Source organism: Lupinus angustifolius, chromosome LG07 (assembly GCF_001865875.1).
Source record: "Lupinus angustifolius cultivar Tanjil chromosome LG07, LupAngTanjil_v1.0, whole genome shotgun sequence".
In the NCBI taxonomy this organism is placed as follows: domain Eukaryota; kingdom Viridiplantae; phylum Streptophyta; class Magnoliopsida; order Fabales; family Fabaceae; genus Lupinus; species Lupinus angustifolius.
The window spans coordinates 9,011,961-9,038,030 of record NC_032015.1 but is presented as its reverse complement, the minus strand read 5'-3'; the positions used below and the strand labels follow the sequence as shown (position 1 = coordinate 9,038,030).

General features: G+C 27.8%; 1 protein-coding gene and 1 non-coding gene across 2 annotated transcripts; one reads left to right on the top strand and one right to left on the bottom strand.

Moving 5' to 3' along the window:
- On the top strand, positions 10,643–12,596 carry LOC109352214 (isoflavone 2'-hydroxylase-like). The gene is made up of 2 exons (XM_019594091.1): positions 10,643–11,611; positions 11,785–12,596. The coding sequence occupies exons 1-2, from the start codon at positions 10,727–10,729 to the stop codon at positions 12,388–12,390; spliced, it is 1,491 nt and encodes a 496-aa protein (XP_019449636.1). The 5' UTR covers positions 10,643–10,726; the 3' UTR covers positions 12,391–12,596.
- TRNAN-GUU lies at positions 15,350–15,423 on the bottom strand. The gene has a single exon. It is a non-coding gene; the product is annotated as a tRNA-Asn (tRNA).

Genomic DNA, 26,070 nt, shown 5'->3' with positions numbered 1-26,070 from the left:
ACAACCCCGGGATTGCATTTGAGATCGATGAGAAGGATGCCCAGAAAGCATTTGTACGACCTAGATCCGGGTAGGACTGTTCCTGAGGGAACCGATCGATCTAGTTTTAATTCCTTGCGAGGATATGTTATTTCGGGTGGTACAAAGCGGCTTGGTACGGGACCTGTACTCTCGATTATTTCCGATTAGGATGTTGGATGGATATTGGTGTAAGGTGGATAATCATGACATATCATGCATACATTATTATTGTGGATGTGAATTCCCACATGTGAGCTACAAGCATTGTGTATTCCTACGTTTGTGCATGTGATATGGTTATGAGTAAAATGTTGACTATATTAATTTATATATTGGTAATATTTAAATAAATGGTAAGTTATGTATTACTTCATGATGTCAATGATAAATGATGAATTATATGTTTAAATATATTTTATGTCTGAGTGTGATATTCTGAGTAAGTCCACGCCGTCAATGAATTTATGTTCATTAGATGTCTTACTCTCTGCTGTATTGTTCTTATTTCGTATATATTTGCTATGTAGCTGGCCAAAAACAACACTCACATCCGAGGCTATCACTTCACGATGTCCCTGATTGGACAATAGGATAGTAATGGACACAAATACACATACACAGGCCCCTGCGATCTGTCGTTGCACATGGTGTGCAACGGTTCATCGATTATGATCCCTCAACCTGACACCTACATTGATGCTTCCTTCACCTTGCCACCAAGGAGGCTGAGGACTCCAGAGGATGGGCTTCGAGACCCGTCCGTCAGGGGTGATGGCGCTGCTCCCTCCCACGGTCTTAGGACGTGGTCAGATTGTTTGGATGCTCCATCATCCAGTAGAGCCCAGAGGAGTCGGGTTCTTGGAGGAGGTCCCTACAAGAAGACTCCGATTTTGAGAATGTCATCCCCTCCGAATTATGCCGCTGAGTTATGGCATAACGAAGTGGAAGAAGAGGAGGAAGAAGAGGAGGTCGTTGAACTCGTAAATGTCGAGAGTTCGGTGGAGGTGATCGACCTCGTGTCTGACTCGGAAGAGGAAGAGGACCCGAGTGAGGGGTCCGGCATTCCTGGAATCTTTTGAGTCATCTTGTGGGCCAGTCGATGTTCCCTTTTTGTTTTGATAGAGGCTGTGTTTATTTTCATTTTGTATATGTTAGTGGCGATGTAGTTTCTGCCTTTGTTGACCTAATTTATACGAACTAATTATGACTTAACCGCTTATATGCATTAGGTTATTCAGGAAATTGTGAATCAGGTTAAGTTACCATTTGATAACGATAAGTTGATTTTCCGCATTCGAGTTACTTAAAGTGATGTCCGGAAAAGGAAGGTTTTAAAAGGATGCAATTTTATATAACTCATTTAAAAAAAAATTACCCATTTTTTCGCAATATTTTTTAGAAGTATTTTTTGGGGCGTTACAATGAGGATTTCTTTTCGATTAAGTTTGAGAGCATAGAGAGAATGATTCATGTTTTAGATATTTAAATTGTGTTACCAATTTAACAGCGCATATTAACAGTAGCGATGTTGAATAGACATCTTCAATAACGCATACTAAAAGTAGAGATGTTGTATTGACATCTTCAACAACGCATGTTAAGGATTAGGCTGTTGTTGCGTATCCAACTGTTTACTACTTATTTTTATTAACACATCTTCAATAGCGCATGTTAAATTAGCATTGTTGTATTGACATCTTCCACAATGCATATTAAGGTTTGTGTTGTTGTTGTGTATTAAGTTGTTTACTACTTATTTTTATTAACACATCTTCAACATCGCTATATTAATTATGCGCTGTTAAATTAACATTTTACATAACTGAAAAATATTTATACAACATGAATTAAGTTATTTAAGATGAAGTTGTTATGAAGTAGATTACTATATAATTGTATTTACTAATACAAAACTGAAAAAAAATATTAAATATTACATTTTGTTAATTTGTTTTTGTATCTATTAATTATTGTTAATTTGTTTATTGTGTTTAATTTATTAATAATGAACAACAAAAGTATTAAAGAAAATAATCATCCAAATAATTAACAAAAAATAGAAATTAACATTCAAAATAATTGTTTTATTGTTCATTCAGATAGACAAAATACATTATAATGAACTAAATGATTCGGTATATGCGAATATAATGAATTAAATGGTTTGACAGATCAAGAATAAAATGAAAATGATTTCAACGAAGGAAATAATTTTTTCCTCGACTCCTCTATACAAAACTTCATCTCACGCAAATCTTGTATAATAGTCATTTCCCTTCTGAAATTTGGGACCGTTTTGAAAAATGAAAGAGCTGAATGAATTAAGCTCAATACTTTACAAATTAATCTGGGTCTTTTTTTCTTCGACTCTTCTATACAAATCTTGTATAACAGTTCATTGATTTCCTTTTAAAATATGGGTCCTTTTGCCATCAAGGAAATCAATGAACTTAATGAATTGCAGATAAAGAAAAATAATTCATTGATCATTTTCTTTTTGTTTCCTTTCAATTGAAAGAGATCAATCAATTAAATGAAAGAGATCAATGAACTAAATTTTCATCTCACGCAAATCTTGTATGACAACCACTTTCCTTCTAAAATTTGGGTCCTTTTGCAAAATCAAAAGTTGTTAAAGACCTCTTTGACATGATTTTGAAACAGAAACATAAATTTTTCCTCAACTCCTTTATACAAATTTGGGTCATTTTTTCTCTTTTTCACTTTCTGTAATATTGCTTTTTTTTACTACTTTGTGTTTTCTTCCTCCTAACTTCATGAACATACTCTTATAGAAACACATACTCTTACTGATGAAATAGAACATTTAGTGAATCACAATATTTATAGATGAGTGAACTACAATACCATTAATATTTCAATAACCAAAGAGACTCATAACGTACCACTCAACCATTAATATTTCAACAATCAAGAAATGCATAATCATTCAACCATTAATATTTAAACAAAAGAAGAGACACATATAACTGCCACCATTAATCTCGAACGTTTAAAATGTCGTAAAAAATCAACAGCGCATAATTAAGAAAGTGCGGTTACTGTGCCATATTCAACAATGCTTCCTTAATTACGCGTTGTTGCATGTATTAACATCAACAACGCTTTCTATTAAATGTGTTGTTAAACATAAATCAGTCAAGTCAGCGCTAACGTTACTGATGTTCAACAGCGTTTTGTCAAGAATGCGCTGTTGAAGTTACACAAACTGACATCGCCTGTTTTATTATGTGTTGTTGATGTTTTTCCACCTCATTTCCAACAGCGTCATTCAAAATTGTGTTGTTGAATGATCGATGTTTATTATGATATCTAGCATAGTGTAATAATATATATAACACTAAAATAATAACAATTTAGTAACATATATAAAATTATAATTCACATACAATCGATAATTTAAGTCATAAAATTGGTTGAAGAATTTAACAATAATACAACATCACTCTCTAGTATCTATTTCTTTAATATGCGGTTTGGTTCCAACAGTTCCTAAATTTCTTAAACCATGTACCGAGCCAAACATAAATAATTCCTTAAAAAATAATTGAGTTGAACTATGAACCAAACTAAATCATATTTAATAGTTTGACTCAATACGACTCCACCAATTTTACAGTTTAAACCAGAATAACTTAAGTCCAACTTTCACCCCTACTCAAATAAGTATGTTAGGTGCAGAATGTTCTCTGGCAGCTTATAAGTAGGTAAATGTGTTAGCTGCACAAAGTTTGTGGCAACTTATAAGTAGGTAGGACTTGGCGATATCTAATCCATTATATTTATATCATTAAAATTATTTGTTTCCTTTCGCAAAATATTATTTTAAAACAATTATTACGTCAAACTATTTTACCCTAGAAGATCCAACTATAGGTCAAAGTAATTATCTTCTAGTAGAGTCGTACGTGTACCTTTCTATATTTAGACTAAAAAATATATAATATGCATAAAGAAGACTAAACACTATAATAGAAGTTTGAATATGAACGACTAATTTTCTATGTTAAGACCAGCCTCGTGCCCGAGTTTCAGATTATTCAACTTGTGAAGTCACCGTCGACATAAAAATATTAAACCAATGGTCATATATGACCTGATTGCAACATTATACAACCATCAAATTTGAAAGCCTCCATTAGAAAAATCCCCATTTGGTTACGACCAACAAATAATGGAGCCGAAGCTGCAAAAATCAACGGTGCAAAAGTTGTTTACATTGAGTTCGAGCTATTATTGCATGAGACAAAAAGAAAGAAATCATGTTTCAGATATAGTTTATTTAAACAATGAACTTCGGAATATCTTATAATTTAAACAAGTATAAGGAGGAAGATATAAGCTAAGCAACATATTTGATGGGAGACAAAAGCTACTACTCTCACATTGATGCTATTAGTACGTACTGTACAGAAAATTTACATGTCAACTTAAACTATTTCTATGAAAATAATTACAGTTATATGATATGTTCGGTTTTCTCATAATAATTACCCCTCTAGTCTCAATTATAAGTAATTAAAAACATTAATAGTTTTTTCAAATTTAAGAAATATTTGCAATTTCCAATTTTACTTTTAACATTTGATATAGTACAATATTTGAGAATTTAGAATAATCTTACACTAGCCACTAGACCATATCTCGTTCATAAATTTGACTTAGTTTAAATCTAAGTCAAAACTACTTAAACATTTTTTTATTAGAGGTATATCAAGTCATGATAATAGTGTAGGTTTTTTGTATGGACGTCATTATTAATGTACACAATCTTCCATGCATAGATAATAGAAAGCGGTCATTGTCTCTATGTGAAAAATATTTATTGCATAAATAGTTTAATAATTGATCTAGTATTAACGGAAAGATTAATACTCAAATAAATATAAGTCAATAAAAAATCAAGATTCTTTTAGGGTGAAATAAGTTTTATTATCACAATAATTTTATTAGAGTATTTTTTAGTTATATATTACAAATAGTTATTTTATAAATACATCTTACTATTTCATTTTGACAAAAATATGACAAACTAATTTAACAATATTGTTACTAAAAGAAATTACAAAGTACCCTTCCTTCCGAAAAAGATGATAAAACTTTTAAAAACCAAAAGAAATAATGAACATACTTTTTTTGTTTTATTTAACAAATAAAAAAATCATCAACCAAATAATTTATTGCATAATTCAATGATTAACCGACCATACATCATAATACCACATTAGGAAATTTTCAAGCATTTGTATTTGTTACCGTAACTTTAATTTGAGACACAAAAAATCACTTTATCACCATATTTTTGGGGTCTAGAGAATAATCAAACGATGTAATATTTATCCATGAAAAATATTATATTCAAATAAAATCATCACCAATAAAGTTTTTTATAAGAAAATTAAAAAGGGGTTTGGTATTGAATGACATTTAAAATAACTGAATAGTGTGTAGATAATAAATCATGTCATTTGAGTTCACTTTGGAGCCTTTATCATGACCTTCTCTAAGCGTTTGGGTACTTGTTCAGTGCTTCATATAAAATTATGGAGAATCTTGATAGGAATGAAGCTAGTCTAACAACTTGATTTCCAGAAAGTATTTACAGAAGCAGACTCAACATGTTGCATTCAATTCATGATTTCAGGTTGCGTGGTTGGTCACCCTTATGCTTAACTTGTTAACCAGATTCACCTTCACTTGAATATTTTCTCCCATGTGGCTTATCAAATTCAGTCACCGAATGTTAAGTGTGAAAATACCTTAACTCACAATGATAATTGAACGTTTTTTACTCTAAAAGCTAAAAAGTTGTTATTTATACTTTGAATATAGATGATTTGCTGAACAAATTCTATCATACTGAGTTTTTATGTCATTTCCAGATTAAAAGAGCAAAAAGGAGCAAGAATTGATGTCAAGTCTTTGAATCATAACCCATTGCACTATTTTTTATATATTTATTGTTATTATATATAAACAAAGCTATATATATATATAACTTTTGTAGTATTTTAAAAAATGAATTATTTATTTTAGTTGTCAAATGAACCAATTTGAATTTAACCGAACAGTTTGTGAACTTTAATCGAGGCAAAATCGAGCTAAAAAGTAACTTGTGGTGAACTCAAGTCGAGTTTTGATCTGAGCAAATCCTTATCGAACTAAACTGAGTTGAACCCTGATTCAACTCGGCTCGGTTATGAACTATGTATAACACTTGCTTTAATTTTGATCATCTTATTGAATGAATTTAGAATAAAATGCTTGGTATCACATTTGCATAATTATGAAATTGCCTAACTCAACAATCGATATATTTTTCTAGGCATAGACTTGTATCAACTTGTCATCTCATGTGCGTTACTTATTAGTATATAGAGGTAGAACTAATTTTGTAATTTTATAACTTTCAAACTGAATGACATAGACTATTAGACATAGAGATGTGTTTGAAAGTTCATAAAACTAAATTTTATCATTGTAGTTGTTAGGCATAGAGCTATCTTTTGTAAAATGATAGCATAGACTAAGACATTGGCGAAGAATATAATTGAGGTGTTGCATTTTAATTCAACTTACATGCATGAAATACTAGACAAAGAGACATGATTTGCAAGTCATATTTCTTAAACTTATGAATTGAAGTTGGTAGACATAAGGTTTTACTCATAATGTGCTAACTGACTAAGACATTAATTTTTAGTACTCTTGAGGTCATTTGTGGGAGTAGTTGTCACTAATTGAATTTGTGTACTAAAACATGTGTGTATAGATAGTAAGTATGAAATTCAATATCATCACCTTTTATCATTGTATTACATTTGAACTATATCGTGTCACAATATTGAAATTTTATAATCAACTTAGAATAGTAATTTAATTGTTGAAAGGTTATGGTTAACAAGTCCATGTTGATATGACAACCTCTTAACTCTATACTTATTTGTAACAGCGAAGTAATTTTATACTACTATTTGTCGGTTAGCACCCACCTAAATAACAAAATAGTTAATATTCTGCTATAATATTATCAATAACATCTATATAATATTAGTGTAAAGATTTATATACAGTAATCCTATTATCCACCATTCATTTTGTAATAATTTTTTTAAAGATTCAATAATAATTAAATATAAATAGTGAATAATGCATTAACAGTTGTGAACACTCACTTTTTGTTCGGCTCAGAAAAAGCTCAAATGTTTAAAATAAAAATAATAAAACGTTTTTACTTAATTTCAATGAATAAAAATAATTAAAACCACGGAGAAAACATAATGATTACTAATATTAAATTTATGTTGATAAGGTTCCTAAATCTACGTGGTGAGGTTAACCGAAAATATAACAAATGATAATGCTAAATTTATGTTGATAAGGTTCCTATATCTAAGTGATTGAGTTAACCTAAAATTCAAAGTAATAAAAGTAACTAAAAAGAATTAAATTAAAATGGACCTTAAAAAGCTCACAATCGCTTTTCTAAGAAAAAAGGATAAAAATAAACTTTATTATATTTTTGCTTTTTCGAATTTCATTGTAAAAATAATAAAGGGATAATTACTTTTTTCATTTATTTATTATTAATCTTATAATTAAATTCGAATTTATGATAAATAAAATAAGACATATCATAAATATCCATTTTTAAATTCCAAACAATCAATAAAATGGGTTATTATTTTAATTTTTCGAAAATATAATTTCAAAATAATTTAAACATAACCAAAGATTTTTTTATTTTTTATTTTTTGAGTTAATTCGGATATAGATACAAAAATAAATACATCAATCAACTTCAAATGTTTTTACGAAAAGATATAAAAGTAATAAAATAATAATATAAATACCAAGTCAAATATAACTTGATGGTTGATTTAGATCCCATAAAAGTAGTGATAATAGAATAACAAAGCTAGGTTTCAGTTAATAAAATTTTAGGGATTAGGTTTAAATAATTTTATTATAAATAGGTGGGTTTGTGAGGGGTTAAGGGGTTCCCAAAATTTTTTAAGGAAAAAAACCAAAACATTGCACAAGAAACATAGTCTGTGTGAGGGAGAAAAAAACATTGTTATTTTGAGCGATCCAGTGCAGCCGTGACTATCGTAGCGCCATGCTCTCGCCGTGCTTAGCCTTAACCACTGTTGGATCTGCATACCAGTTGCTTCATCACGTTGACCATAGGATTCGCCCAATCACAGGGCAAAGACGCATCACAGTCACACTGTAACGCGCTGCACCGGATCATCACTCGTGGAGAACACGGGATCTGCTGTGGACGAGTGTACCGTGGACCTTCGTCCACCTTCCTGACCCACCTTTCATCACGCGCCACGTGCCGAGGCGCAATAATCCCATCGTCTCCTCCAATCCGTGTCTGACGCATGTCACGCCTCATTCGAGTCTGTCACACGAGATCCAGGCTCTCACAGTGTGGAAATAAAACACATACTTTGGCGCAATCAGGTATAATTTGTACTCTTTTCATACTTTAATCTAATTATTTTAAAATAACATGATCTTATGTATGATCTAAACATTAATGTGTGGGAAAATAAATTTTTATATTAACAATTTATTAATTATCATATAAAATATAAAATATAATAACGATATTATACACAAAAATGGAATTTTTTTAGGATAATGGGTAAGCATAAAATAAATAAAATCTCACCATTTTTATGAGTAATAAGTAATCTGTTTTTTTTTTTCTAGTAACTGATCTTTTATTTCTCTATAATTACCCGGGAATTATTAATACAGAATAATGATATCATAAAAATAATTTAATAAATGTTTAAAATGTAAAACAAATTACTTTGATGTATTCTTCAATTAAAATTAAGTTATATCCTAGTCATTTAATAATCCATAAAAATTTCTACTTTTTAAAAAAAAAACTTCAAATCACATCTCTATAAAAATTTAACACTTTTTAAATAAGCAAACAAGCATTTTTTCAAAAGGAATAAAATGATTTTGAGATTTAATAAAAGATGGAGAGGAGGTCGCCTTTGAGGCCTCTTTCTTCTCATATTATCTTCGAAATGTCACGTTATGCCAATTCTTTTCAATTGATTAAATCTCAAAATCAATTAAATTTCATTTTCTTGATTAAATAAATAATAATAAGAGTTAACTAGATAATAAACTTTTTATTCATCAATAAATAACAAAATAGAAAAACCTTTTTTATAACAAACAAAACTTGCAAAATATATATTTTTGACTAAAAAATATATTTTCTTTAATTAAAATACAATCAACCAATAAACTATTTTCTGTATAAAGAACTACATAAGTCTTGATCCTATTAACATAGGTACGTCAGACCAAAATCAATATTGTCAGGTACAATAATAAAAATAAATAATTTCTTTATAATAATTAACTAATTAATCATAAAATTAAAATAATAATAATAGTAATAATAAAGTCATATATTTTAATGAAGGGTATTGCTTAAGGCAAGCGGATAGGATGCTAATACCTTCCCTACCTTGTAATTGACTCCCGAACCTGGATATCTAAAATCCAAAAGCCCAAGGTAATTGGGTTTAAACGATTTTTCTATATTTTTAACTATAAAATATAGTTGCGACTCTAACGAAGTCGTGCAGCCGAAAATTGGGGCGCGACAACAATGTATATAACTCATAGACTATTAGTGCATACATTTTTTCTCTATTATAGAAAAATATATGCATTGACAATATATGATTTTTTATGTTATCATTGTATTATCTGTCATTCATATTTTATTATTATTAACTATTCAAATAAATAATATTGATGAATGAAAATAATAATGCATATAAATGTTGAGACGTACATCAATATTTCACTCAAATCTTTATCAAAGGGTTGTGCTCACGGCTGATAAGCTCATACTCACGTTGAAATATATTGGCATTGGGATACTCATTGTTGAAGTATATATAAATTAAGGTTGTGCTGATACACGTTGCAGTATATTAATCATGGTTTGATTCATATATCTTTTAAACTTATTAATATAAAAATTGTTAACTTTGTGCATGATGAATATAAACGCTTTCTAAAGTAAACAACAAAACATCAACAACTCACTAATAGTATAGGCGTTTATGTTATAAACCATTTACCCAAACGCAACCAAACAATAGTTACAGCACCAATTATGCAAACGTTGAGCTAAAATATTCAAAAACATGAGTTCAATCCTTTCGAAAAGTCTAATACTTTATTGTTTGATTTGTCCCAATATTCATATTATTGGACTTGGACTCTAGCATTGAAGAAGATGTAAATTCATATTGAATATACTATTTATTTCTTGATTCCCTATAGTTTGTATATACTATATACCCCTTAAAACGGATTACATTTATGAGAAAGAATTGTAAAACCGGATGATTTATGGAACCATTTTTTTACTTCTAGTCAGAACACGAGCGAGAGGATTTATCATACAATTTTGACTCTTGACTTATGAGACAACATGTTTCAAGGATTATATTTAATTTGGAGTCATGAGTGACGGCCATAATGTAGAATACAAACCCTCTCGGGCTGCCCCAACTCACTATATAAACATAGCTTCCATGCCACATAATTTGCATTCCTCAATTGCATGTATAAGCATTTCCTAAGAACTAATTAATTTCTACACAATCTCATCAAATCCACAATCACAATGTTTACCTTATTGCATTACTCTCTCCTTTTACTTATTTTTCTTATCACTTTCAAGCTTTTATTCAAAACCAAAAGATTCAAAAACATTCCCCCAGGTCCACCACCACTTCCTATAATAGGTAACCTCAACCTCCTCGAAAAACCACTACACCGTTTCTTCCAAACCATGTCAAAAAAACATGGTGATGTTTTCTCTCTCTGGTTCGGTTCTCGTCTCGCCGTAGTTATTTCATCACCAACAGCGTTCCAAGAATGCTTTACCAAAAACGACGTAGTCTTGGCAAATCGTCCACGTAATCTCTCAGGAAAACACATCTTCTACAACTACACCACCGTAGGGTCTTGCTCTTACGGTGAGCACTGGCGCAACCTCCGCCGTATAATCGCCACCGATGTTCTTTCATCTCAACGTATTCTTTCCTTCTCCGAGATTCGGAAGGATGAAACACATAGGTTGGTGCAAAAGTTGGCAAAGGAATCAAGCTCAGAGTTTGCACAAGTGGAGTTAACTTCAACGTTCCGTGACATGACTTACAACAACATGATGAGAATGATAGCAGGGAAGAGATACTATGGTGATGATTCTGAGTTGAAGGATGTGGATGAAGCAAAAGAGTTTAGAGAAACAGTGACTGAGTTGTTGAAATTAGCTGGTGTTTCTAATAAAGCAGATTATTTGCCTTTTCTCAAGTGGTTTGATTTTGAAGGTTTGAACAAGAAGCTTACAACTACTCATAAGAGATTTGATGTATTTGTAAGCGCACTCATCAAGGAACAACGTAGCAAGAAGCAACGTGAAGATAGCATGATAGACCATCTCCTAATTCTCCAAGAATCACAACCAGATTATTATACAGATCAAGTCATCAAAGGACTTACTTTGGTATTAATTTCAATTCGTATATTTTGCTTTGCTAATATAGTAAAATAAATGTTTTTTTTTCTTTAGTTTCTACTGATTTACATGGTTTATCACAAAAGGGAATGACTTAAATAGTACAATATTGTTTTAGTTGTTTATGGATCTCATTTTATTTGACTGATTTTTCATTGTAGGCTATGCTATTTGCTGGAACAGATTCATCCGGTGCAACTTTAGAGTGGGCATTCTGTAATTTATTGAATCACCCAGAGGTGTTGAAAAAGGCAAGATATGAATTGGACACTCAAATAGGACGAGATCGCTTGTTAAATGAGTCTGAACTTTCGAAACTTCCTTACCTTAAAAACATTATCCTTGAGACACTTAGGTTGTATCCTCCAGCTCCACTCCTAATACCACATGTGTCTTCAGAGGACATAACTATAGGAGGATTCAATATTCCAAGTGACACTTTAGTGATTGTTAATGGGTGGGGCATGCAAAGAGATCCTAAGTTGTGGAGTGATGCAACAAGTTTTAAACCTGAGAGATTTGAGAAAGAAGGAGAGGATAAAAAGTTAAGTGCTTTTGGGCTAGGAAGAAGGGCTTGTCCAGGAGAATTCATGGCTTTGCATGGTGTTAGCTTTACTTTGGGATTATTGATTCAATGTTTTGATTGGAAAAGAGTAAGTGCTGAAGAAATTGATATGCAAGAGCAAACTTGGTTCAACTTGACAAAGTTACATCCATTGAAAGCCATGTGTAAACCACGTCCAATCGTCAACAAGGCTTTGAATTGAAGCAACTCCATTTTATATGCAATAATGTTGTGTGAAGAAGAACCATGTTTGAAAAAATAATAAATTTAATTTTCATGGACGTGATAAAATAAGTGTACACGGTCAAGTATGTGGAAATGGGTATGCATTAGAATATATCAAAAAAATATGCATCCCTATTTTATTAATCATTTCTTACATTAGGTGTGATGGAGAGTGTTCCTCTACTCCTTCCATGTTTTTGTATCTTGAATAAATAAAATAAAGATTTCTTTCTTGAATGATTGAAGCTAGTATTTGTTAAAGAGTTAATAAATAAGAAATAAGTAAATCAAATAAAGTATTTAACGTACTTAATTATTTTTTTATATAAAAAACTGTTTCTTCGTTATAGGTTTTAAGATAGTTATTCATCAGATTCATTGGGTAAGATCAAAATAACTAAAGAGAATCATCTGTACCCAAAAAATCCTCTCCTCATAGTACCAAACCAATCAAATCACACCAAATAATATAAAAAAGTTATTTTATATTTTTTTATGATTTTTCTTTTAAATAGATGACAACTTTCAATTGGATTAGGACACTATGAGACATGAAAAAGTGGGACAGGTGATCCCTGTTCTAAAATAACATATGTTAAAACTCATGTTGCTTATCATTGATTTTGCCATAAGGATAAAAATATTATCAGATTGTATCTAAAAGATAAAACTGTTATATCAAAAATTTAAAAAGTGATAATCGTTAATGTGTACAAAGAGTCAACTGATTCTCTTGGAGGTTCACTACATGGGGATATGCTTGCTAGAATTGGATGTTTTTGTTCAGGCTGTGATCTAATAAAGTGACTTATGCTTTCAGACCAGTTAGTTATCAAGTTTCTAAGGGTTGGATATATATTTATTTTGGTCCTAGATGTGTGTGGTTATACTTATAGAACCATGTTTGTATATTTTGTATATATGTGCTGGATAGTGGCAGTGTGATGCTGCATGTGTGTTGCTAGTTACATTGGCAACTGCTGAAATGTTGGTTAGATTTGATATGCCTGAATGACCTTATTTTTTTTCTCAGGTTAGCGACTATGCTTCTTGAAAATGGTTTAATTGATTCTGGCCATGGTCCAGAATATATGTATATGTTGTAGATTGTGTTATACTCACTAGGTAATCTAAGATGTAAATAAAAATAAAAAGATTTAAATAAAAACTTATTATGAACCTTAGGTAGTAGTCATGATATAAATAACACCCTCAAGTTGCTAGTGTCATTTTAGAGAGATCTGCATGAAGGAGTTATGAGAAGCAATTCTGTGTTGTTTTGGGCTTTTGGTTGTTTTTTAGAGTGCTTCATTGGTTTTTCTTTTTGGACTTTTGTTTTTTCCAGTTGATAATCCATGTGGTGAATGTTGATATGGAAAATGGATACTCTCCATTATTGGAATATCCAATACTTAATAAGATGAGACACATAGATTTTTTTAAAAATTGATAGTGTAAATTTTAAAGCATTTTTAGCCAAAAAAAATATTCTAAATGATAAAATAAACCTGGGCTACGAATTCTGGTACTAGACCCTCCAATACTGGAGAGGATCCGAGCTGGTTAATATGATAGTCCAAGAATTGGGTCAGGCTCCTCTCCATTAATGGAGAGGGAAGTGCAGTTTTTTCCTTTAGTTTTAAAGGTAAACTTGTCTTATCATAATAAATATAAGGATATAAGTGTAATAGTACATCACATTTTCTTTGTTTTTTGCATCACTTCTGGAGAGAAGTCCCATTCCCAAGAATTAGTCACATGAACACAAGACAACGTCCACTTAAGAGTGAGGATCAGCTGTCATCCTTCATGTTTTCATCCATGTCCTCATTCAATAGAAAAATGACACTTCAAAATTATAAAAATAAGAATTATTACTTTTACACTTTTCAATAAAATTATATTGGCTTGGGAAAGGGAGACACCATTATTTTGAAATAGAAGATCTTCATTCCCCACTTAATACTAGACATGAAAACAAATATATAATAAGAATGTTTGGAGATAACCATATTTTAGTATAGTTTTCTATTTTGCATTTAACATTATTTAATTTCTATAAAATAACCATATAATTTTAGGTGTCAATTAACCATCAACAATACATTAATTACTCATCTTACCTTAAATTAAACATTATAATAAAAACAAAAAATTATAATAAAAAGTACATTGAACACAAAATATGTATTATAATTCTCCAAAATGAATATATAAAAAATAGATACTTAGTATCATACAACGTGAACTAATAATTACAAAATATTTATCGACACAGATGCTATCAAAACAACCATACTAAGTATATGATTAAAAAGATGTATAAGTTAATTGTTTATAAATAAATGGTTAGAATCAATGGTTGATATTCTTTCACTAGTTTTTCACATGGTGTTCTTAAACCATAATTACATTACTATGTAATTAGTTAACATCAACAACAATGATCATAGCTTTAAGAACTGTATAAAAACAATATTTGCCAAATGATCATAGCTTCATTGTATATAGTCTTACGAGATAAACCTCGATAAAATGTTTCTTGTTTGATATCAGCAACAAGCAGACCTCGAGAGTAACGGCTTTACAACACGCCTTGTAAGCTTTAACAAACTTCTATTAACATTCTTTTGTAAAACAAATTTCTTCTATTAACATTCTTTTTGTAAAACAAATTTCTTCTATTAACATTCTTTTTGTAAAACAAATTTCTTCTATTAACATTTTCTTGTAAAACAAACTTCTTCAATTCTATGTATCCTAATTTTCATCATGTATGGAACTTTTATTAAAAAATCATTTGACGAGTGGATTTCTTAGAACTTACTTGGCATTTATAGTTCGACATAAATACTTGTAGTTCGACATAAATATTGATTTTTAAATAGCGCTAGCATTTATGGTTAGTCATAAATCTTTTTTTTTTAAATGAAAAACGCTAGAAGGAGGGCTTGAACCTCCGACCTTGTGGTTAACAGCCACACGCTCTAACCAACTGAGCTATTCCAGCTTCTTGTTAAACTTGTTTTATTTATTCTTTTGTTTATTGTTATTTTAGAACTCGTTTTCACTTTCAACAATATTATTTGTATAGCTAATTTATACCAAAAATTAAAGATTGTGCACCATCATTTTTTAGAAAACAAATAAAAGTTTCACACATTTTCCTTCTTATTTTTTATTTACCAAAAAACTTTTGTCAAGTTTGTTCTAGAAATTGGTTGTAGATAAACATTTTCATTTCATTGTATTTCTTAGCTCCATCTCTTATTCATTATTCATTCATCACCATAGATTCATCAATAAATGTAGAAGCATAAATAATTGTTTATCCTTCTTAAATGCATGTCAATAATTGATCATTTAATATAATGTTTCATGCCGCCTTACGTGTCCATGTCTTGTTCAAATGCCCTTCCTCGCTTGTACTATAAGGTACTAGTTCTTTCCATGTGGGACACTCTTCTTCAGCAAGAGTACAAGATATTTTTTTCCTTCTATGTTGACATTGAGTATATAATGAATCACATGATTTATATAGAGAACTACTTTGATTATGAAATGTTTGTTGGAAGTGATGGACAGAAAGAATAGTCGTGAAATTTTCAGATTTCATGAAGATGCAATAAACCAAGAGAGATTGAATCGTGAAGAGGAGTGTGGCTTTGGAGTGAACATGTGGCTAAAAATTGTATACACTTGTTTAATTTGTAAGAGAGAACTAGCAGTGTACCCGTACACTTTCATGAATCGCTTCTTTGTTTATGTATAATGCACAAATAATATACATATATTTTATAATGTCAATAAATCGTGTATTGAACCAATATATTTTTTTCATTCATATAGTTGCAATATTAACATTGGTTTTTTAAGGTATATGTAGAATAATAATATGCATTTGTATAAGCATTAATTTGTTGAAAGTATGATTATAGAAACTATTTGATTCTAAAATAATTCAATAAATAAAATTCAAATTGCATTGAATAATATCTCACCTCTATATTCTCTATATAAAATTATAAATATAAGAACTTCTTTTTGCATCATATTTTTTTGTGATTACGTTTATAAGTATCATATAAAATGATAAGAATTTTTTAGCATATCTCTTGAATGATTATGTTTTATTTTAGATTAATGTTCATTGTGTATAAATATTTGAATATATTTTAAGCATTAAAATGTAGATAATTGAATGTTATTTATTTGATTATGTTTTATATAATAATCATTGTATGAAAATAACTCATAAATTAAAGATTCATTTCTATTATTTGGAAGATATATTTTTCTATACAACTGTAATATTTTACTCTACATTTTTTCCTATTAAATCTGTCATTTTTAGAATATACATTTGAATTAATATTTTTATTGTTTGAATTAAGTTTATTTATATGCATTATTAAATTCATATGTTGTGGATAACTCAATGTATTAACAATGCGGTATTGTTTACCTTAATTTGTAGTTTCAAATATACTAATAATGTTTCAAAATATTTGTGTATTAATTTTACTACTATTTTTTTATCTTATTTTTTATACCAAAATTATTTGATGAGCTATTAGGATGAGATAATTTTTGTAATCTTATTGAAAAACACATGAAGATAGGATTTGACATGATATTTTTCTGATAATTTTAATCAAAATAATAAAAAAGAGTCTAATAATTGATTTTTTATTCTTATATATTTCTAAATTAAAATACATGTATTTTTCATGAATATATCTACCATTGTTATCTTTTAATTAAATAACATAATGATAGTAATTAAATATTTTGAAAATTCTCATTCATTATATTATCGTATGTTATACTAATATATATTCAAAAACTGTTATGATTTTTAATTTCCTTAATCTAATATCTTTAATATTCTATTTATGTTATATTTATCATTATTACTATCTTAATATTGTAAAAGTAACATTGTAATATTAGAAGCAAAAAATAAATCTAGAACAAAATATATTTATAATGAGTGTTGCCTAAAATTGAAGAACAAAAATAAGTCAAACAAAATAAAAATCAAATATGCGTTATAATGCATATAACTTCGTAAATCTTATGATTGCTTTTAAGAAAATAGAGATAAAAGAATCAATTATGTAATCATAATAAAATCAAATCAAGGACATAGCTTTTCAATAATTTTAATAAAAATAAGACTATTATTATATTAATTTCAAATTGTGACTCATTATATTTCATAGTATTTGATTTATATACAATTTCTTGATTTTATAATTGATGTTATGTGTACCTGTATTAATTTATAGTTTAAAATATATTAATAATATTTCAATTCCTTGTGTACTAGTTTTACTACTATTGTTTTATCTTATTGTTTATACGGAATGATTTGATGAGCTATTATGATTTGATAATTTTTCTAATATATTTGAAAAACATATTAAGTTAGGATTTGACGGGATGTTTTTTATGGTAATTTTAATCAAAATAATAAAAAGATTCTCATAATTGATTTGTTATTTTTATATATTCCTAATAAAAGTACTAATATTTTCTCTGAATATATTTACCATTGTTATATTTTAATTAAATAATGTAATGATAGTAATTAAATATTTTGCAAATTCTCAATCGTTATACTCTCATATGTTAAACTAATATATATTAAAAATTGTTATGATTTTTAATCTTCTTAATATAGTATCTTTAATATTCTATTTATGTTATAAATCATATTATTACCATCTTATATAATATTGTAAAAGTAACATTGCAATAGTAGAAGAAAACACTAAACCCTTAACAAAATATATTTATAATGAGTGTTGCTTAAAATTAAAGAATAAAAACATAATTTAAACAAAATATAAATCAAATATGCATTATGATGCACACAACTTTGTATATCTTAATATTTCTTTTAATAAAATAGAAGTATAAGAATCAATTACATAATCACAATAAAATCAAATCAATGACATATTTTTTCAGTAATTTTAATAAAATTAAGACTATTATTATATTAATTTGATATTATGACTCATTATTTTCTTATGATTTGTTACATGAAATAGCCTTAATGAAACAAGAGTGTGCATTTCTTTCGATGATGATGTCATACTTTTGATTTCGACATGAATTGATAATAGAATTATTATGAGAATCAAAATTATTGTAATTAATGCTAATAATATATTCTTTGGTAATTTCAAAATATGAAATAGCCTTAATGAAATAGTCTTGATGAATGAAGAGTAGACATTTCTTTCAATCATGGTGTTATTAATGGCATGCTCATGCTCCTACAAGAATTGATAACAGAATTATTATGAGAATTATATTTATTGTTATTAATACTAATAATATACTCATTGGTAACATGTTTTTGGTTGCCTAGATTTTTAATTTTATGGGTCACCTTAAAATTAGGGATTAAAGTTGAAACCAAATTATTCTCTTGGCCGTTGGCCAAGGAGGAAAATGATTAACATCTCCCTATTTAATTTCATTAATATTAACATATTGTTTCTTATAAATCTTTTTCTTCTTTCTAGTAATAGTCAACCAATTTCCATAAACCTATAATTACTCTTGAACAAAATACTTGACATTTTTTACTCACATATTGAATTCACATTTACTGCCCTAGTTGTAACGGACGTAATAGTTTCTACTTTTCCACTAGATTCGTCAGTCATTATTAATCTAATATAAGAATATACTCACAATTGATTTCTTATTTTTAAATATGATTGTTTTATATAATTAAATAATACATGATATTAAGTAATATATATTCAAAAAATAAGGATCTCATCCGTTATATTATTTAAGGATAGATTCATTAGTGTCATTTAATAGTAAATAAATTATTCTAGTAACTAATATATATTCAAAAAACTGTTATAATGATTGATTATATTATTTCTTCATTAGTTATAAATAAAATCACTAAGTATTTATGATCAACAGTTGTTCGTTATAATTATGCAAACTTATCTCATAATGAGAATTGCATAAAATTGGGAAATCACAACTAATTTAAACGAATTATAAATACAAAAACTTATGACATTATTCTTGTCCATATATGAAAATGCAAAAAATCTAGAACAATTTTACATTAAAAATGAATTACAATAAATCCACAATAAAAATAAAGACATTATTTTTTTACACTCAAATAGTAATAGTAACCTCTAATCATTATATTCTAGGAGATGAGTTTTTCTTCTATAATGCTGAAACAAATAACACGACGAACCCATAATTCTTGTACACTCATAGTAATTGCAATCTCTAATATATCTATCAACAAAGATAATAATTAAAAGAATAGAAAATCATACATACATGTAAGTGAGTTTGAGAGTAGAAGATGATAGATCTGTTAAATAAAATATGTGAAATTTTTATGATGAAAAAGTTATATCTACCACAAATAAAGAAAAAATTGAAAGAATATAAAAATAAAATCATACCTATGAGTTGGTTTTAAGAGTTGAAGATGATAAATTTGTTGATCACAATTTGAGAAATAGTATAAAGTATATCTACCGACTACTAACCAAAACATAAATTAAAAGAATAGAAAAACATACGTATGAAATGAAAAATTGAAATAGTATAAAGTATATCTACCAACATAGACAATAATTAAAAGAATATAAAATCTTACTTGTGAGTAAGTTTGAGAGTCGAAGATGATAGATTTGTTGAATAAAATATATGAAATTTATATGATGAAAAAATTATATCTACCACAAATGAACAAAATTTGAAAGAGTATAAAATAAAATCATACCTCTGAGTTGGTTTGAGAGTTAAATATCATAAATTTGTTGAACATAATTTGAGAAATAGTATAAAGTATATCTACCAACAAAGACAAAAATTAAAAAAAAAATAGAAAATCATACATGTGAGAATAATAGAAAACTATAGTGGTAAGTGAGTTTTAGAGTTGAAGATGGTAGATGTGTTGAGAAAGGAAGAAACACCCTAAGAAACTGCAACCAGAACAATTTTGAAAAAATTGAACAACATTTTATCTCTCCTTTATTATTTATTTAATGAGTCATTATATTCAGATTTTTAAACAAATAGTAAATGGTAGTTTTGATTTGTGTGTAAGGTTATACAGTAAGAGACAATGAGCTTTTTAAGGGAAAATTTTGCATGAGGTATTGACATGTGTCCCTAGGAGAAAAACTTTTCATAAGGTGTTGACATGTGTCCATAGGAGTTTTTTTGTTATATAGTAAAAGACTTGTGTGGAGACGAAATTATATAGAGACAAATAATAAGATCTTGACAACACATTAATATTTAAATTCTAATTAAATATAATCTTAAATGATAGCATAAAAACCATAAAATGTACTTGTCTCCAAATGTGACGTATTACATGTGTTTGCATATAAGTTTTTCTCTTTGTAAGATAGTGGTTCAATAATGGGTCTCCATACAAGTTTTTCTCTTTGTAAGATAGTGGTTCAATGAGTGTTTTTTTATTTCATTACGTGTTGGGCTGTAGTTACATGCTTGGATTAAAGAATACTATCCCAAGGAAGAAATTAAATAAATGATATTCTAAGAATGAATGAGTATTGGTATAGAATTTATTAAGCAATATTTCAGATTTAATTATATTATATAAGTTTAATATGGAGTTTTATACATTGTCAATTTTATTATTCACTGTTCATTTTTAATTAGTATTTACTTTTCAAAAACTAATATAAATAAATGATAGATAATTAATTAACTGTATATAAATTTTTACATTAATAATACATAAATATTTCACTTTTAGAACTTCTCCTAAGGAAGCCCTTTGTGCTCTCCATCCCTGCTTAAATTAGGTTAAACGGTAAAAAATTATTGTGAATTAAAAAATTAGTAATTAATTAGTTAATGCGAAATTGTAGCTTTCTTCATGTTGTTTTAAGAATAAATTACACTCGCATTTTATGAATTTTAGTAAAATTACACAAATCATCCTCATATATATATATATATATATATATATATATATATATATTACATTGACTACCTCTGAAAAGAAATAAGTGTAATATTTTAAATAAAAATGCGATGAATATAATTAAGTTAAACAAAATATGATATATTGTGGAGACAAATCGAAATAATATATGAATCAATATCTCTTTATTATTTTTTGTTAGTTAAGATATAGTATAAGAGTGATTTAAATAATATCTCTTTAAAATTGTTGATGCACTTTGTAACAAAATATAATGAAGATATATTGGCTTGTATATTATTTGGACTTGTCTCCACAATATAATATATTTTGTTTAACTTAATTGTATTTATCACATTTTGTTGCTTAAAAGATTACACTTATTTCTTGTACATGGGTGATTAGTATAAAGTGTAATGAAAATATATAAATTAAGGGGTTTGTATAGGTGTACAAAAGTAAGGAATGATTTGTATAATTTCACTAAAACTTATAGAGTGTCGGTGTAATTTACTCTTGTTGTAATATTTTTTTTTATTAATTCTACTTTTTATTCTCTCATACGAAATGGATAGGTGTGTTTTAATCAAAATACAAATATTCTTATTAATTTCTTAATCGGTATGCATTGACTTTAAACAACAACGAAAATATGGAATGGAGAATTAGTTTTTTCTTTATATGCATTAAGGATGCTCTCAAATCCATCACAAAAAATTAATTTCTTGAGGGATAGGGATATGAAGTGAATTGTATTTTTATAACATGTATTTTTTATATAAAATTTGAAAAATGATATACCCTCTTACAAAATTAACATATAAATTCTCTTACACATATAATAATGCATGTACTACAAGGTTATAATTTATTTATTAACGACTACGTATGAATGGCACATGCTACCATCATAATGTATAGGTCAATTTTTTACGGGGGATATTTTATTATTAATTTTTTTAAGGGAACATAACAAAAATACTCACCTATAGTAGATTATAAACTCGAACCAAATTCATTTCTCATTTATCCCTTAAATTTTAATAGTATTTTCATCTTTTTCAGATTGATTTCTCATTGATTGCTTATTTTATCACTTGTGCACTATTTATTTTGTGGATGGTCTAATTCAAGTTTAGTAATTTTTATTTATTTTTGTGTTATTTTTTAAATATTGATATTGTTTTTTACAAAGTAAATTATAATAAGGGTATGTAATTCTTTGCTCATATTATGATTATTATACTTATTTTTAAAGTATTTAATATTTATCATCATATATATTTTTATTATAGATTTTTTAACTTTTAATATATCATGACAAAGGCTAAAAGTAAATAACACTAAAATGAAATACAATATATCAATGAAAATAAACAAATTATAATCATATAATTTATAATGTTTGATCATCATTATTTTTTGCAATAATAACTTTTGTGTATTAAGTAAAAATTATAGTGTTTTTTGTACTACCAATGGTATATCTTCACCCTATGGATAAGGAACTAACTTTTTTTAAGATGTGTGACTGTCTTTCACAACATGTGTCACGCTTAAGAATTGAATTTTTGACCTTTTAAAATCATCTTAAAAATCTAACGAGACTTGACACGACTAGATCAAGTTCATGTTAATAAAGTTATTGTGTGTATGTGATGGATGTTAAACTGAGCAATGAATAAAAAACATTAAATTCTCACTACACAACCATTAATTAAACTCCTCATATTAAAGAAAAAGTTTGGTGATCGAAGAGAAATATCCATTCCTTTCATAAAGCAAAATAGAAAAACACCTTACCTTTATTATTTTACCATATTTCACCCAAGTTTAGCAAAAACTTCCACTCATGTTAGGATCACCCTTCGGTAATTGATTTTCATTTATGGAAGTGATTAACACTTCTCATTAAATTACGATTTGTTGTCAAAACATTCAAGCAACATGCTCGGTCACGTAATATCACCATGGACTGATGTCAGAAAATATCCACAAGTTTTCTTAGTATCTTTGGAGTCTCTAAAATAAACAAGTAAATCTGTAAATGTATAATATCTCTATGAACAATTTTTCCACTCCGCTTAAATCATGATACAAATTTTCTCTCTCCCCCGATGATAATAAAACGAAATAATAATTAATGTTTAACAATTTAATCAACATAACTTATTTTTGTTTGTACGAGACAATATTTGTGACACCATATATTTTTGTTAGTATTTAATTATATTGGTGCTCAGAGATTTAAAAACTACAGTACATAATAAATTAAATTATACTTGCACATGAATTTTAATGAAATTATTAGATATAATATTCTTCCTTTTATGCTTAAACATTATCTCCTTCTTTTTTTACCTCCATAAACCACCCCTAATTCATGTGTACCAATCAGATCATGTACGTTGCCACTAAATAATTAAAAGGCAGGAGAGAAAAGGTGTTATTTGCAAATCATATCTCATTTGAAGAAATGTTATACAAAAATATCCTTTGAAGTTAATAGTGATGGTCCTTTTGAGTCTTAAGTCCTGGCCTATAATAATGCAGGCACGTAAAACATATCTCACAGGGTGAATCTCGATTTGACATACTAAGTGGGGTCATACTTGTGCTCTAATTCTTATCCCATTGCAACCATATTCAATGGTTCTTGAACTTTTTTGAACTTTTTTCACTCATTATGGAGTTGATCTTGCCCACCCCTTAATATCTCTTTTTATTCCCTTCCCCAAGTTTGATTTCTTATTCTCCTCCTTTCATATGAAATAGTTTGTCATTATATGATGATGTTATGTTGGCCTATATTATCAAAAATATATCATCTATACTAAAATAACTATATTCCTCTATTCTCAATCAATCAAATACTATCATGTGTAATGTTGTTAATTTAAAAATTAATTTATTATTTATTTAATATATGTTTGTCAAAATTCTATTGGTAATAATGATGTATTGACTTAATTGATTTGAAGTGTATTGAAAGCTTTCAAGAATATAAATAACAATTGTCTTAAATGAATATATATTTTGGTATTTCAACAAGTCACATAACAATTTGGTTAGCCCTATTTGATTGAGGGGGTTTGTTTAAGTGTGAGAAGAGGAGGATTAGTATCTTCAGTTTCATTAAAATTCAAATGTTGTAATGTAATCTACTCAAAAACAAATGGAGGGTGGAAGAGTCACTACCTTCCTCACTTAGTATCTGCAAATGAAAATGAAGAAAAATATAAATCAAAACGATATATCCACTTACAATATCAATTTATAAACTCTCCTCCATCTTCAGAAAAATGAAATGTGACAAAAAGTACAATTTTAAAGTAATATGTATAATTACCTCTGTCCCATAAGGATATAACAAAATTTTATCATGTTTATAGGTAGGAGTATTAAAGTAGGATCTTCTTTAATATAATTCATTGTATCCATATCTTTTTGTCCATCTTGTCTTATAGATTTTCAAAAAAAAAAAATTTAATAAATAAATATTTATAATTACTAAAATTTCATCAATTACTACTATAATTACCAAAGTCAGATACTTATTTTTTCTCTAAATGTTTTTATTTTAAAATAAACCTTTCTAATTGCCCACACTAATTCCTATATTTTATTATTAATGGATGGGTAGGTTAAACCGTACATTTTATTTCTCTTTAAATAAGATCAAGTTTGAATTTTGCTTATTGAAAATACAATATCTGAAGGAGTTATTTCACTATACTTAAAATCAAAATTTTGAGATAGTTATGCACATTTTCATTATAAATTTAATATTTTTATCTTTAATTTATATATACTTTAATAATTATATTTTTTGTTAGTTAATTATATATATCATTTATAATATATTTGTTGATGTAGTATAAATTAAAAAATGCATGTAAAGAGGGTATTTTCAAGTAAATATAAATTTACTTTACTATCCCTAATATAATTTATTTTAAAAGTACATAAAGTGAATTGAGTGGTAAAATGATCCTTTTGGGACTTTGCTTCCAAGCCTTCCAAAAAGAACGGGCGAGAACAATGTGAGGCCCATACAAGGGAAAGGAAGTTGAATATCTTTCCATCCTTAGGTTGCTAGCAAACAAGGAAAAGGGAATTCCTTATTTTATTTTTACTCTGTTGTTTTTTATATAAAGAATGTCTACATCAATGTCTAAATTATATTACCTTTCGATGTAAAAAGATCACCAAGTATAACATTTCCAAACAAAATCTTTTCATACCCACGTTATTAATTAGTATCAAACCTTAGTCAACATGCCTAGCTTATTGAATTATTTATCAACTGACTAGTTTATTTTCTTTTACTCTAAAACGCATCTCAAAGATAGCATGACATCACATATTCAACAATAAAAAATCAATCCATCTCAAAGATAGTATGATATCACATATTCAACAATAAAAAATCATAAATATGAGTATAAATATTATGTCGTTGTCGCAAACGAGTTTAGAGTAAGGGGTTGTCATATCCGACTTGCCAGATACTAGACTTTTAACTAAAAGTTATTATTTTAAGTTATGATTCAAATGGTTGTTTGTTTGACACAATAATTCAGAATTGTAATAGAATGATAAAAAGAGCTAGGATTGCAGTTCATACTTACTATTTATACACACTGATTCTTAAAGCAAATTCATTCAATAATAATCATTACATAC

What these genes read in the sequence shown, in the direction of transcription:
- LOC109352214 (XM_019594091.1), top strand. Translation starts at nt 10,727, where the DNA reads ATGTTTACCTTATTGCATTACTCTCTCCTTTTACTTATTTTTCTTATC. An exon ending in TCATCAAAGGACTTACTTTG is followed by an intron (nt 11,612 to 11,784) that starts GTATTAATTTCA and finishes TTTTCATTGTAG; the next exon opens with GCTATGCTATTTGCTGGAAC.